Source organism: Perca fluviatilis, chromosome 16 (genome assembly GCF_010015445.1).
Source record: "Perca fluviatilis chromosome 16, GENO_Pfluv_1.0, whole genome shotgun sequence".
Taxonomy (NCBI): domain Eukaryota; kingdom Metazoa; phylum Chordata; class Actinopteri; order Perciformes; family Percidae; genus Perca; species Perca fluviatilis.
Window position 1 is genome coordinate 37,518,102 of NC_053127.1, and position 15,965 is coordinate 37,534,066.

Below are 15,965 nucleotides of genomic sequence, written 5' to 3' on the forward strand. Positions count from 1 at the left end.
CTAGCTTTTTAGCGATTTCCACTTTTCAACTATTCTCACTATTTCAACTTCTTCTTGCTTACGTTCAAGCTATTCAACTGACCAGTTAGCTTTAGCAGTTCAGCTATTCAGCATTCCCGCGCATTTTCATGGGAAATGCATTTTTCTAGTTAGGGAATGCTGTTCTACGCTTTATTCCACCTATTGTTATTAGGTTCTTTATTGTGGGGAGATGCTGTTCTACAGCTATTCCACCTGTTGTTATTCGGTTCTTTATTTATTGGTGAATGCTGTTCTGCAGCTCAACTATTGTTGTTTCTGTCGGCCATTTTTTTTATTTTTTACTTCTTATTCCCTCTTCGATGCGGTTTTTTGGCTCTCCGTAACTTCTGCATACTTTCAGCTATTTAAACCATTCAACTTTTCAAATGTTCAGCTCTTTCAGCTAATGATGGGACTTCTTCAACTTTTTTTCTACTATTTATACTTTTTAAAATTTTAAGCTTTTTAACACTTTTTTTTTACATTGAAGTCAATGAGAGCAGACTTCAACCCCTTAAAATCTTCTTCTGCTCCCAAAAGTTTCAACTCCTTCATACTTTCACCTACAGACGCCAAACAAACTTTAAAATGTTCACAAAATATTCAGCTATCCGGGGTCTACTTTTCAGTTTGATATCTTTTACAGTTTTTGTGAAAAAGCTGTTTAAGTTTAGTGATTATTTCAGGAAATTTTATCGATTAAACAGGGTGTGTATTGCGCTGCTTAGAGTGGATGACATCACAGCTAGAGGGTGAAGCTTCGAAAAAATTATCTTAGTTCCTTGTCTGTAAACTGCTCTCACGCCCACAATATCTACTTGTCATACACAATTTATACATCAAAACGTAGGTATTTTTGTCTAGTTTCAGAAAACTTGCTCGGTTAAGCAATATGTCTTATACTTTTGGCTCAGCGAGCTTCCAAATGACGAGATCAACAAATTTCTCTCCATCCGTAGCCAATGATAAAAGGCGTCCATATTTTCCAGCGAAGAGCAGAACGAACCACTTTTTTAAATCGCTGACATGCCCACATTTTTATGTTTATCCATATAAATTTTATACCGATACGTTCACAAAGGCCGTGTGTCTCTAACGGTCAAGTCGCTGTTTCGATAGCATGTACTGTTGTGGATTTATTAAGGCTTGTTTGAAGGGTTCTCTCACATTGTCTCTCACTCATTAGGTGTGGTGATTAATGATCAAAGGGAGGCTTTATAAATAAAGAAGGACCAGTGCTTGTCTCATCTAAAGATAGCCCAGTGGTTATGCTGCAGGGCTTTGGTGTGGAGGACCAGGGTTCGAATCCTGCTGTGGTACATCAATCAATGTGTCCCAGTGTAGGATGTTGTTGTACTTTTTCAACCACTCTCGCTACTTCAACTTATTCTTACGTATTTAAGCTATTCATCCAGTTTAGCAGACACACACACAAAGACACACACAGACACACACCTATACACACACACACGCACAGACACACACACACAGACACACACCTATACACACACACACGCACAGACACACACATAGATACACACACACACACAGACAGACAGACACACACAGATACACACACACACAGACAGACACACACACACACAGACAGACACACACCTACACACACACACACACAAGACACACACCTATACACACACACACACACAGACAGACAGACACACACCTACACACACACACACACACACACAAAGACACACAGAGACACAGACACACAAACACACACACAGACACACACACACGCAAGCACACACACACACACACACACACGCAAGCACACACAGACAGACACACACCTACACACACACACACGCACACACAAAGACACACACAGAGACACAGACACACAAACACACACACGCAAGCACACACAGACACACACACACATGCAGACATACACAGACACACATACACAAAGCATGTTTATAAACACGTCACAGACACTTAGTAGCCATGACAACCCTTTCCCAACAGTCAAACTTTAAGCCTTTTTAGTCAATTTTAGTCAAAGTTGCTCTCTTTCTAATTTTTTCTATCTTTCCTCTCTTTTTTTCTCTCCTCTCTTTCCTCTTTCCTCTCTCTCTCCTCTTTATTCTTTCTCTCCTCTCTTTATTCTCTTTCTCTCCTCTCTCTTCTCTTCTCTTCTGTCCTGCTCTTCTTTCTTCTCTCTTTCTCTCCTTGTCTCTTTCCTCTCTTTCTTCTTGTTTAGCCCCAGTTTTTTCACCTAATATATTTCACATCTCATCTCAGCTAGATTGATGCTTTTTCGTTCTATGCAGTGTATATATCTGATAATAATAAAAATATTTCTTCTTTCAGCCTTTTCAACTTTCATCTTTAACAGTATTACAGTATTAATTTGTTTCATATTTCTGCATATGTGAGTCATTATCAGTTAGAAAATCTACTCACACCTCACAATGTTCTACACATTTTGTCATTATTCAACATTTAAAGCAAACAGTTCAGTTTAGCATAAAGTTTTAACTTTTTAATGAAATTCATACTTTAATTAAAACGATTTCGGCTTTTTCAACTATTTTGACTACTTCAACTTCTTCTTACAGATTTAAGCTATTCAACCAGTTTAGCTTTAGCCAATTCAGCTGTTCAGCATTCCCACGCATTTTCTGCAGGAAATGCATTTTTCTAGTTATTCTTTTTTCTTATTATTCCTCTTCCGACGTTTTTTTGGCTCTCTGTAACTTCTGCATACTTTCACCTATTTAAACCATTCAACTTTTCAAATGTTCAGCTCTTTCAGCTAATGATGGGACTTCTTCAACTTTTTTTCTACTATTTATACTTTTTTAAAATTTTAAGCTTTTTAACACTTTTTTTAACATTAAAGTCAATGAGAGCAGCCTTCAAATCCTTCAAATCCTCTTCTGCTTCAAAATGTATCTCCTCCTACATTCTTCCACCTACAGACGTGATTCAAAATTTAAAATGTTCACAAAATATTCAGCTATTCGGGGTCTACTTTTCAGGTTGATATCTTTTACAGTTTTTGTGAAAAACCCTTTAAGTTTAGTAATTTTTTCAGGAAATTTTTATCGATTAAACAGGGTGTGTATTGCATTTGCTAGAGTGGATGACATCACAGCTAGAGGGTGAAGCTTCAAAAAATTATCTTAGTTCCTTGTCTGTAAACTGCTCTCACGCCCACAATATCTACTTGTCATACACAATTTATACATCAAAACGTAGGTATTTTTGTCTAGTTTCAGAAAATCTGCTCGGTTTTGTGATCACGTCTCATACTTTTGGCTCAGCGAGCTTCAAATATCGAGAGAAAACAAATTTCTCTCAATCCGCAGCAATGATAAAAGCGTCCATATTTTCCAGCGAAAGGCAGAACGAACCACTTTTTAAATTGCTGACATGCCCACATTTTTATGTTTATCCATATAAATTTTATACCGATCACGTTCACAAAGGCCGTGTGCCTCTAACGGTCAAGTCGCTGTTTCGATAGCATTAACTGTTGTGGATTTATTAAGGCTTGTTTGAAGGGTTCTCTCACACTGTCTCTCACTCATTAGGTGTGGCGATTAATGATCAAAGGAGGCTTTATAAATACTAAAGGGAAGGTGTTTGTCTGTTCTGAAGATGGGCGCAGTGGTTATGGCACATGGCTAGGGTGTGGGGGCCGGGTTCAAATCCCATTGTGGCATATCCATCATTGTGTCCCTGGCTAAGGTGTTATTTGACTTTTCAACTTACTCTCACTACTTAAACTTATTTTTCGGTTTTAAGCTATTCATCCAGTTCCACTATTCATATTTCACATACCACCATTTCATTTTATTTCTTTCCTTCCCTCGACACACACAATTTTTTTCCACTCTTCTCTTTCTCATCTCTTTCTCTTCTCTCCTTTCTTCTCTCTTTCTCTCCCTCTCTCTTTCCTCTTTCTTCTTCTTCCTCCATTCTTTTCCCTTCTTCCATCTCATCTCCTTCATTGTCTTTTTCTTCTATTTTACTACTTTTACTCTTTTAGTGCTCTTTGTGTACTACTCTTCTTTTATCCATCAATTTTTTCATACCCTTTTTCCTTTCTTTCTCTTACTGGTGCTTATTCATTTCCTCTGTCTCTGTGGCATCTACTCATTTTTGTCCTTTTCGTGGCTCTTTCCATTTTCTCCATTTTTCCATTTCCTCTTTCATTCACTGCTGCCTTTTTCTTTTTTCGTTCTTTTTCTCCGTCCTTGTTTTCTTCTCTTGCTCTGTCTTCTCTCGATGTCTTCTCTTCTTCCTTCTCTCTGTTTCTCTCTCTTTTTCTCTCCTCCTTCTCCTCTCTCTCTGTCCTCTCTCCATCCTCCTCTCTCTCTCTGTTTCTCTCTCTTTCTCTCTTTCTCCATTTCCTCTTTTCTTCCTGTTTCCTCTCTCTGTCTCTTCCTTCTCCTCCTTCTCTCTCTTCCTCCTCTTCTTTTTCCTCTCTATTTTGTCATTTCTTTTTCTATTTCCTTTTTTTTTCTTTCCATTTTTCTTTTTCTCTTTTTTCTCTTTTTTTTTTCTTTGTGGGTTTCTTTTGCTCTTCTTCCTTTTTGTCTTTTTTTCTCTTCTTCCTCCATTTTGTGTTTTTCTCTTTTTTTGTCCTTTGTTTCCTTTTTTTTTGTGTTGTTTCTCTCGTTTTCTTTGTTTATGTGTTTATTTCCTGTGTCTCTCTTTTCTGTTTTTGGGCCGTGTTCCTTCGTTGTTCTCCACTGTGTTCCTTGTGTCTGTGTGCCTGGTGTGTGGGCTGTGGTCTCTGGTGTCTGGCTGTGTTGTGTGTGTCTTTGGGCTCTGTGCTGGTCTGTTCTGTGTCTGTGGTCTTCCTCTGCTGTCTTCTCTCTCCCTCTCTCTCTCTCTTTCTCTTTTCTTTCTCTCCTTCTTTCTCTCTCTGTCCTCTCTCCCTCCTCTCTCTCTCTTTCTCTCTTTCTCCTTCTCCTCCTCTCTCTGTTTCTCTTTCTCTCTCTCTTTCTCTCTCTCTCTCTCTCTCTCTCTCTCTCTCTCTCTCCTTCTCTCTCCTCCCTCTCTTTCTCTCTTTCTCTCTCTCTTTCTCCTCCTTCTCCTCCCTCCTCTGTCTCTCTGTTTCTCTTTTCTTTTCTCTCTCCTCCTTTCTCTCTCTTTTCTCTCTCCTCCCTCCTTCTCCCCTCTCTCTGTCCTCTCCTCCTCCCTCTCTCTCTTCTCTCTCTCTCTTTCTCTCTCTCTCCTTTCTCCACCCCCTTCTCCCTCCTCTCTATCTCTCTGTTTCTCTTTTCTTTCTCTCTCTCTCCTGTTTCTTTCTCTTTTCTCTCTCTCTCTCCATCCCTCCTTCTCCTCCTCTCTCTGTTCTCTCTCCATCCCTCCTTCTCCCTCCATCTCTCTCTGTCTCTCTCTCTTTTCTCTCTCTCTCCTTCTCTCTCATCCACCTTCTCCCTCCCCTCTCCCTGTCTCTTTCTCTTTTCTCTCTCTCTCCTTCTTTCTCCATCCCTCCTCCCTCCCTCTCTTACTTTCTTTAACTTATTGAACCAATTTCCCTCTTTTCAACTATTCTTCAGCTTCAGCTAAAGACTTCACAATGTTCTACATATTTTGTCATTTTTCAGCTTTTAAAAGCCAACAATTTAAGCGTCAACTTTGAACTTTTAGCGATTTCCACTTTTTCAACTATTCTCACTACTTCAACTTCTTCTTACAGATTTCAGCTATTCAACCAGTTAGCTTTAGCAGTTCAGCTATTCAGCATTCCCACGCATTTTCACGGGAAATGCATTTTCTAATTGAATGCTGTTTTTCATTCCCTTTGTTTTTTTTTTTTTTTTTTTTTTTCTGCGTTTTTTGGCTCTCTGTAACTTCTGATACTTTCACCTATTTAAACCATTCAACTTTTCAAATGTTCAGCTCTTTCAGCTAATGATGGGACTTCTTCAACTTTTTTTCTACTATTTATACTTTTTCAAATTTTAAGCTTTTTAACACTTTTTTTTAACATTAAAGTCAATGAGAGCAGCCTTCAAATCCTTCAAATCCTCTTCTGCTTCAAAATGTATCTCCTCCTACATTCTTCCACCTACAGACGTGATTCAAAATTTAAAATGTTCACAAAATATTCAGCTATTCGGGGTCTACTTTTCAGGTTGATATCTTTTACAGTTTTTGTGAAAAAGCCTTTTTAAGTTTAGTAAATCTTTTTAGGATTTTTATCGATTAAACAGGGTGTGTATTGCATTTGCTAGAGTGGATGACATCACAGCTAGAGGGTGAAGCTTCAAAAAATTATCTTAGTTCCTTGTCTGTAAACTGCTCTCACGCCCACAATATCTACTTGTCATACACAATTTATACATCAAAACGTAGGTATTTTTGTCTAGTTTCAGAAAATCTGCTCGTTATGGTGATACGTCTCCATACTTTTGGCTCAGCGAGCTTCCAAATGACGAGAAAAACAAATTTCTCTCCATCCGCGGCCAATGATAAAAGGCGTCCATATTTTCCAGCGAAGAGCAGAACGAACCACTTTTTAAATTGCTGATATGCCCACATTTTTATGTTTATCCATATAAATTTTATACCGATACGTTCACAAAGGGCCGTTGTGCCTCTAACGGTCAAGTCGCTTGTTTTGATAGCATTAACTGTTGTGTATTTATTAAAGGCTTGTTTGAAGGGTTCTCTCACACTGTCTCTCACTCATTAGGTGTGGCGATTAATGATCAAAGGGAGGCTTTATAAATACTAAAGGGAAAAGCGTTTGTCTGTTCTGAAGATGGCGCAGTGGTTATGGCACATGGCTAGGGTGTGGGGGCCGGGTTCAAATCCCATTGTGGCATATCCATCATTGTGTCCCTGGCTAAGGTGTTATTTGACTTTTCAACTATCTCACTACTTAAACTTATTTTTACGGTTTTAAGCTATTCATCCAGTTTAGCTTTAGCAATTCAGCTATTCATGTTTTATTTTGCAAACACACACATGCACGCACGCAAAAACACACACACATATACACACACACAGACACACAAACAGACACATAAACACACACACACACACAAAACACACACACACAAAGACAGACACACATGCAAACACACACACAAACACACACACACAACACACACACACTACTCAAAACACACACACTCCCACCCCCACACACACACACAAACACTCCCCACACACACACACACACCACGCTGACAGTGTTACACACCACCTCTTCTCTCTTCTCATCTCTTCTCTTCTGCTCTCCTTTCTTCTCTCTTTCTCTCCCTCTCTCTTTCCTCTCTTTCTTCTTGTTCAGCCCCATTCTTTTCACCTAATATATTTCACATCTCATCTCAGCTAGATTGATGCTTTTTTCGTTCTATGCAGTATATATCTGATAATAATGAAAATATTTCTTCTGCTCTCAGTGTCTGAAGTGCTGGCGTGTACTACAGGAGACATATTAAGAGCAGGTGCTATCGTTATCAGATCAAAGAGATGTTTATAAACATTGCCCAGGCCCTTAGTAACCATGACAACACTTTCACAGACAGTCTACTGATTACTCCAGGCTTGCTGTAGGAGTCAACTAACTAGACTAACTATGATCATCAGTCTATATCATTTGCGTTCCACTTCTGTCTGTCTGTCTGAAAATCTGGGGAAAATCTGCTCAGTTTTGTGATACGCCTTTTACTTTTGGCTGGTTGAGCTTCCAAATGACAAGATGTCCATTTCGTTCTCCATTTGCTTCAATGATCAAACTCCTGGATATTTCCCCGCGAAACACTGAACAAACCACTTTTTGAAATCGCTGATATGACCACATTTTTCACGTTTATCCATATAAATTTTTATACCGGTCAGTTCACAAAGGCCTTGTGGTGCTCAGGATCACGTCATTTGGCTGATAGCAGTTATGGTGTTGCCACAGTGAGGCTTTGTTTGAGAGCTTGCTCTCAGGGACTCTGAATAGCTGCAGCACAGCACAGTGGTCTTCCACTTCTCTCTGAATGTCTTCTCTCTCCCCCTCTCTATCTCTCTGTTTCTCTCTCTTTTCTCTCTCCATCCCTCCTTCTCCCTCTCTCTCTGTCCTCTCTCCATCCCTCCCTCTCTCTCTCTGTCTCTCTCTCTTTCCTTTCTCCATCTCGCCTTCTCCCTCCCTCTCTCTCTGTTTCTCTTTTCTTTCTCTCTCTCTCCCTGTTTCTCTCTCTTTTCTCTCTCTCTGTCCTCTCTCCATCCCTCCTTCTCCCTCCCTCTCTCTGTCCTCTCTCCATCCCTCCTTCTCCCTCCATCTCTCTCTGTCTCTCTCTCTTTTTCTCTCTCTCTCCTTCTCTCTCATCCCCCCTTCTCCCTCCCTCTCTCCCTGTCTCTTTCTCTTTTTCTCTCTCTCTCCTTCTTTCTCCATCCCTCCTCCCTCCCTCTCTTACTTTCTTTAACTTATTGAACCAATTTCCACTTTTTCAACTATTCTTCAGCTTCAGCTAAAGACTTCACAATGTTCTACATATTTTGTCATTTTTCAGCTTTTAAAGCCAACTTTTTAACGATTTCCACTTTTTCAACTATTCTCACTATTTCAACTTCTTCTTACAGATTTCAGCTATTCAACCAGTTAGCTTTAGCAGTTCAGCTATTCAGCATTCCCACGCATTTTCCGCAGGAAATGCATTTTCTAGTATCTGTTCTGCATTCCCTTTGTTTTGTTTTTTTTTTCTTTTTTTTTTTTTTTTTTTTTTTTTTTTATTCCCTCTTCCGTACGTTTTTTGGCTCTCTGTAACTTCTGCATACTTTCACCTATTTAAACCATTCAACTTTTCAAATGTTCAGCTCTTTCAGCTAATGATGGGACTTCTTCAACTTTTTTTCTACTATTTATACTTTTTCAAATTTTAAGCTTTTTAACACTTTTTTTTAACATTAAAGTCAATGAGAGCAGCGCTTCAACAACTTCAAATCTTCTTCTGCTTCAAAATGTATCTCCTCCTACATTCTTCCACCTACAGACGTGATTCAAAATTTAAAATGTTCACAAAATATTCAGCTATTCGGGGTGTGCTTTCAGTGTTTTGATATCTTTTACAGTTTTTGTGAAAAAGCTGTTTAAGTTTAGTGATTATTTCAGGAAATTTTATCGATTAAACAGGGTGTGTATTGTGGCGTTTGCTAGAGTGGATGACATCACAGCTAGAGGGTGAAGCCGAAAAAATTATCTTAGTTCCTTGTCTGTAAACTGCTCTCACGCCCACAATATCTACTTGTCATACACAATTTATACATCAAAACGTAGGTATTTTTGTCTAGTTTCCAGAAGAATCTGCTCAGTTTGGTGATACGCCTTTTACTTTTGGCTGGTTGAGCTTCCAAATGACAAGATGTCCATATCGTTCTCCATTGGCTTCAATGATCAAACTCCTAGATATTTCCCGCGAAAACACTGAACGAACCACTTTTTGAAATCGCTGATATGACCACATTTTTACGTTTATCCATATAAATTTTATACCGATACGTTCACAAAGGCCTTGTGATGCTCAGGATCACGTCATTTGACTGATAGCAGTTATCGTTTTGCCACTGTGAGGCTTTGTTTGAGAGCTCGCTCTCAGGGACTCTGAATAGCTGAAGCACAGCACAGCTGACAGATTCAGCAGGTGTTGCTCATCAACTTGATTACAGACATCAAATCATGTTTATAAACATATCCACTGGCCATTCGTTACCATGACAACACTTTCACAGACACACCCAGATACTACAGGCAGTAATATGAACAGTAGTCTATACAGATACTACAGGCAGTAATATGAACAGTAGTCTATACAGATACTACAGGCAGTAATATGAACAGTAGTCTATACAGATACTACAGGCAGTAATATGAACAGTAGTCTATACAGATACTACAGGCAGTAATATGAACAGTAGTCTATACAGATACTACAGGCAGTAATATGAACAGTAGTCTGTGGTCTTCCACTTCTCTCTGACTGTCTTCTCTCTCCCCCTCTCTATCTCTCTGTTTCTCTTTTCTTTCTCTCTCTCTCCTCTGTTTCTCTCTTGTCCTCTCTCCATCCTCTCTCTCTCTCTCTCTCTCTCTCTCTCTCTCTCTTTCTTTCTCTCTCCTTCTTTCTCCATCCCCTTCTCCTCCCCTCTCATCTCTCTGTTTCTCTTTTTCTTTCTCTCTCTCTCCTGTTTCTCTCTCTTTTCTCTCTCTCTGTCCTCTCTCCATCCCTCCTCTCTCTCTTCTCTCTCTCTCTTTTTCTCTCTCTCTCCTTCTCTCTATCCCGCCTTCTCCTCCCTCTCTCCCTGTCTCTTTCTCTTTTTTCTCTCTCTCCTTCTTTCTCCATCCGCCTTCTCCCTCCTCTCTATCTCTTGTTTCTCTTTTCTTTCTCTCTCTCTCCCCTGTTTCTCTCTCTTTTTCTCTCTCCATCCCTCCTCTCCCTCTCTCTCTGTCCTCTCTCCATCCCTCCCTCTCTCTCTCTGTCTCTCTCTCTTTCTCTCTCTCCTCCTTTCTCCATCCGCCTTCTCCCTCCCTCTCTATCTCTCTGTTTCTCTTTTCTTTCTCTCTCTCTCCTGTTTCTTTCTCTTTTCTCTCTCTCTGTCCTCTCTCCATCCCTCCTTCTCCTCCCTCTCTCTGTTCTCTCTCCATCCCTCCTTCTCCCTCCATCTCTCTCTGTCTCTCTCTCTCTTTTTCTCTCTCTCTCCTTCTCTCTCATCCCGCCTTCTCCCTCCCTCTCTCCCTGTCTCTTTCTCTCTTTTCTCTCTCTCTCCTTCTTTCTCCATCCCTCCTCCCTCCCTCTCTTACTTTCTTTAACTTATTGAACCAATTTCCACTTTTTCAACTATTCTTCAGCTTCAGCTAAAGACTTCACAATGTTCTACATATTTTGTCATTTTTAGCTTTTAAAGCCAACAATTTAGCGTCAACTTTGAACTTTTTAACGATTTCCACTTTTTCAACTATTCTCTCTACTTCAACTTCTTCTTACAGATTTCAGCTATTCAACCAGTTAGCTTTAGCAGTTCAGCTATTCAGCATTCCCGACGCTTTTCACACGGGAAATGCATTTTTCTAGTTGGAATGTTTTTTAACTTTATTCCCCTTTGTTTTTTTTTATTTTTCTTTTTTTTTATTCCGTACGTTTTTGGCTCTCTGTAACTTCTGCATACTTTCACCTATTTAAACCATTCAACTTTTCAAATGTTCAGCTCTTTCAGCTAATGATGGGACTTCTTCAACTTTTTTTTCTACTATTTATACTTTTTAAAATTTTAAGCTTTTTTAACACTTTTTTTAACATTAAAGTCAATGAGAGCAGCCTTCAAATCCTTCAAATCCTCTTCTGCTTCAAAATGTATCTCCTCCTACATTCTTCCACCTACAGACGTGATTCAAAATTTAAAATGTTCACAAAATATTCAGCTATTCGGGGGTCTACTTTTCAGGTTGATATCTTTTACAGTTTTTGTGAAAAGCCTTTTAAGTTTAGTAATTTTTTTAGGATATTTTATCGATTAAACAGGGTGTGTATTGCATTTGCTAGAGTGGATGACATCACAGCTAGAGGGTGAAGCTTCAAAAAAATTATCTTAGTTCCTTGTCTGTAAACTGCTCTCACGCCCACAATATCTACTTGTCATACACAATTTATACATCAAAACGTAGGTATTTTTGTCTAGTTTCAGAAAATCTGCTCGGTTTTGTGATACGTCTCATACTTTTGGCTCAGCGAGCTTCCAAATGACGAGATAAACAAATTTCTGTCCAATCCGCTCAATGATAAAGGCGTCCATATTTTCCAGCGAAGAGCAGAACCAAACCACTTTTTAAATTCGCTGATATGCCCACATTTTTATGTTTATCCATATAAATTTTATACCCAATCGTTCACAAAGGCCGTGTGCCTCTAACGGTCAAGTCGCTGTTTTGATAGCATTAACTGTTGTGGATTTATTAAGGCTTGTTTGAAGGGTTCTCTCACACTGTCTCTCACTCATTAGGTGTGGCGATTAATGATCAAAGGGAGGCTTTATAAATACTAAAGGAAAGACGTTTGTCTGTTCTGAAGATGGCGCAGTGGTTATGGCACATGGCTAGGGTGTGGGGGGCCCGGGTTCAAATCCCATTGTGGCATATCCATCATTGTGTCCCTGGCTAAGGTGTTATTTGACTTTTCAACTACTCTCACTACTTAAACTTATTTTTACGGTTTTAAGCTATTCATCCAGTTTAGCTTTAGCAATTCAGCTATTCATGTTTTATTTTGCAAACACACACATGCACACACGCAAACACACACACATATACACACACACAGACACACAAACAGACACATAAACACACACACACACACACACACACACAAACACACACACACAAGACAGACACACATGCAAACACACACAAAACACACACACACAACACACACACACTACTCAAAACACACACACACTCCCACCCCACACACACACACACACAAACACACTCCCCACACACACACACATGCTCATTAATTTTACACCACACTCTTCTCTCTTCTCATCTCTTCTCTTCTGCTCTCCTTTCTTCTCTCTTTCTCTCCCTCTCTCTTTCCTCTTTCTTCTTGTTCAGCCCCATTCTTTTCACCTAATATATTTCACATCTCATCTCAGCTAGATTGATGCTTTTTCGTTCTATGCAGTATATATCTGATAATAATGAAAATATTTCTTCTGCTCTCAGTGTCTGAAGTGCTGGCGTGTACTACAGGAGACATATTAAGAGCAGGTGCTATCGTTATCAGATCAAAGAGATGTTTATAAACATTGCCCAGGCCCTTAGTAACCATGACAACACTTTCACAGACAGTCTACTGATTACTCCAGGCTTGCTGTAGGAGTCAACTAACTAGACTAACTATGATCATCAGTCTATATCATTTGCGTTCCACTTCTGTCTGTCTGTCTGAAAATCTGGGGAAAATCTGCTCAGTTTTGTGATACGCCTTTTACTTTTGGCTGGTTGAGCTTCCAAATGACAAGATGTCCATTTCGTTCTCCATTTGCTTCAATGATCAAACTCCTGGATATTTCCCAGCGAAACACTGAACAAACCACTTTTGAATGCGAATGCTATATGACCACATTTTTACGTTTATCCATATAAAATTTATACCCGTACGTTCACAAAGGCCTTGTGGTGCTCAGGATCACGTCATTTGACTGATAGCAGTTATGGTGTTGCCACAGTGAGGCTTTGTTTGAGAGCTCGCTCTCAGGGACTCTGAATAGCTGCAGCACAGCACAGCTGACAGATTCAGCAGGTGTTGTGATGTCATGTGATACGTCTCATACTTTTGGCTCGCGAGCTTCCAAATGACGAGATCAACAAATTTCTGTCCATCGGCTCCAATGATAAAAGCGTCCATATTTTCCAGCGAAGAGCAGAACGAACCACTTTTTAAATCGCTGACATGCCCACATTTTTATGTTTATCCATATAAATTTTATACCGATACGTTCACAAAGGCCGTGTGCTTCTAACGGTCAAGTCGCTGTTTCGATAGCATTTACTGTTGTGGATTTATTAAGGCTTGTTTGAAGGGTTCTCTCACACTGTCTCTCACTCATTAGGTGTGGCGATTAATGATCAAAGGGATGCTTTATAAATAACGAAGGACCATTGCTTGCCTCATCTAAAGATAGCCCAGTGGTTATGCTGCTGGACTTAAGATGGGGCAAAAGGGACTGCTAGGAGGGGGGAAGGAAAAGGGGGGAAAGAGGAGGGGAGAGAGAGAGAGGACAAATGAGAAAGTCGCCGGTTCGATCCCCGATTGAAACATTTCTCAATTAACGCACACTTTTCTAAAGTGCTATGAATTCATCAAATATAACTTCCAAACAGATACAAATAGGATTGAAGCTGGGGCAATTGGTAAGAATAACAATAATGCTTTGTTGTGATAATAATAAAAAATAGTATATTATAAATTCAATTTTAATTAAATACTGATTAGGCCAACAAGGTGCACACTCCTGCCAGGATTTGCACCTGGATCTTCCACCCAAAGGATGGATGTGTTACTGTTACACCACAAGAGTTGTGTGTGGGTTTTTTTTTTTTTTTTTTTAAGAAGACAAACACCAAAAGGTGTAGGTGTGTTTTTTTTAAAGAACACAAACATCTCCAATAAAGAGATTTATGTGTGTGTTTTTTTTTAAAAGAACACACAAAACTCCAATAAACCGTTAACGTAAACATAGATAAACATAAGATAACAAACACTTTGAATAGAAATAACACAATGTATGGGCTTGTTATGGAACATCAAAGTGCAGCACAATTATAAAAACTATAAAAAAACAACTATATACAGTACATATGTATTCTATAATGTGGTCTTCCACTCTGTGATGGTCTGTCCAGATGCAGGACAGTACCATTTCCCCCGTAACTGTGTATGGCCAGTAAGTTTGCTCTTTGACTGACCACATATTTTACACTGATAGTGGTAGCTTTCTTTGGTTTGCCGCTTCTTGGGGGGATCACCTCTTATCTCTCGCTCCTTATCCTCCAGGGTTGCCTTTCGCAATCTCCATTCTCGGAACCGATTGAGAGAAGCTAGTGGTGCTGGGGCTGGCTGGTAAGGAAGCCCGCCTTGAGGTTGAGGTGTTGGAGCTGGTGGCGGTTGATCATGATGGCCACCATGGGAGTGAGAAGCTGGCACTGGTGGCAACTGGTAAGGGGACCAGCCCTGAGAGTGAGACGCTGCAGCAGGTGACTGCGACGGCTGGTAAGGGGACCAGCCCTGAGAGTGAGACGCTGCAGCAGGTGACTGCGACGGCTGGTAAGGGGACCAGCCCTGAGAGTGAGACGCTGCAGCAGGTGACTGCGACGGCTGGTAAGGGGACCAGCCCTGAGAGTGAGACGCTGCAGCAGGTGACTGCTGGTAAGGGGACCAGCCTTGAGAGTGAGACGCTGGAGCTGAGTGTTGACCCTGCTGGCAGTAGGCAACATCCGACAAAGCAGGGAAGACAGCATCCCCAGGCCAGTGCTGTGCTCTCGGCCAGTCCTGATCTGCATTGGTTGAGCTGGCACCAGCTCCAGTGTCTGTGTGCACAGTGGGAAACACCGCTCTGGCACAGCGACGTTTACGAATCACTGCCTCACCCTCACGGTTTTCTGGTTCCTGGAACTCCATAACTGTATTAGCACGTTGAACAGGCTCGGATGGTAGGTCCCGGGCCTCCAGGAGCGCATTCCTCTGCCAAATGGACCTGCTGAGGAAGCTGCACCCCTTGCAGTAACGAATCGGTGCGGGTTCTCTTCTGCCGATCCTGCAGCCTAGAGAAAATAAAAATCAGAATAGAACTTTGTTATTTGTGTGGAATTTCTTGTATGAATATGTAGGTTTTCATATTGAAGTGAATGTATGAAGCTGTAAATATGAACTAACCAGGAGGACACTGTGGTGTTGTTTATAGTCACAAGTAAAATGTTGGTGTTGTCCAGTATGTCTTTGCAGTCCTCTATTAGCTGTTTGATATGACTGTAAGTCATGACAATTGACTGAGGTATTGCAAATGTTTTCCCTTTGTTGTCCTTTGGCCTATTTCTGGCTTCCCGGAACTCTTTGTAGAGTCTGAGTGCAACACACTCAGAAATCCTGTTAAGATCAGGTCTTTGGGCAGCCTGGCCATGAACCATGAACAATCTGCAAATAGATAACAAGATGACATAATCCACATTATGTGTATGTACTGTAAACACATAGACGTGAATGTTGTCTCTATGTAGACACACACCAAATATACTGTATATCAGAGGCAGATACCTCTCAGCTGCTTGCTGGCCTGGTGCAGAGCCACTGCGCTTCGAAGCTCTCCATGGTCCTGACAAGGTCTTTTTCTTACTTTTCATGGAGTATTTGGTTGGGGACTTATCAATGGGATCCAGGCTGGAGTACAGTCTCAATATCTCTACTATCTCAGAG

General features: G+C 40.4%; 1 protein-coding gene and 1 long non-coding RNA gene across 2 annotated transcripts; both read right to left on the minus strand.

Annotated features, from left to right (window-relative positions):
* Positions 1 to 14,182: 14,182 nt before the first annotated feature.
* On the minus strand, positions 14,183 to 15,223 carry LOC120544629. The gene is made up of 2 exons (XM_039778525.1): positions 14,776 to 15,223; positions 14,183 to 14,721 (listed from the first exon to the last, which is right to left on the minus strand). The coding sequence occupies exons 1-2, from the start codon at positions 15,171 to 15,173 to the stop codon at positions 14,361 to 14,363; spliced, it is 759 nt and encodes a 252-aa protein (XP_039634459.1). The 5' UTR covers positions 15,174 to 15,223; the 3' UTR covers positions 14,183 to 14,360.
* Positions 15,224 to 15,289: 66 nt separating this feature from the next.
* Positions 15,290 to 15,852, minus strand: LOC120544630. Its single transcript, XR_005636527.1, has 3 exons — positions 15,807 to 15,852; positions 15,429 to 15,686; positions 15,290 to 15,316 (listed from the first exon to the last, which is right to left on the minus strand). It is a non-coding gene; the product is annotated as an uncharacterized LOC120544630 (long non-coding RNA).
* Between the last annotated feature and the right edge of the window lie 113 nt (positions 15,853 to 15,965).

Excerpts from the sequence above, each read along its gene's own strand:
- LOC120544629 (XM_039778525.1), bottom strand. The coding sequence starts at position 15,173 with ATGGAGTTCCAGGAACCAGAAAACCGTGAGGGTGAGGCAGTGATTCGT. Across the intron at positions 14,722-14,775 it reads GCGTCTCACTCTCAGGGCTG|GTCCCCTTACCAGTTGCCAC; the intron begins GTCCCCTTACCA and ends CTCTCAGGGCTG.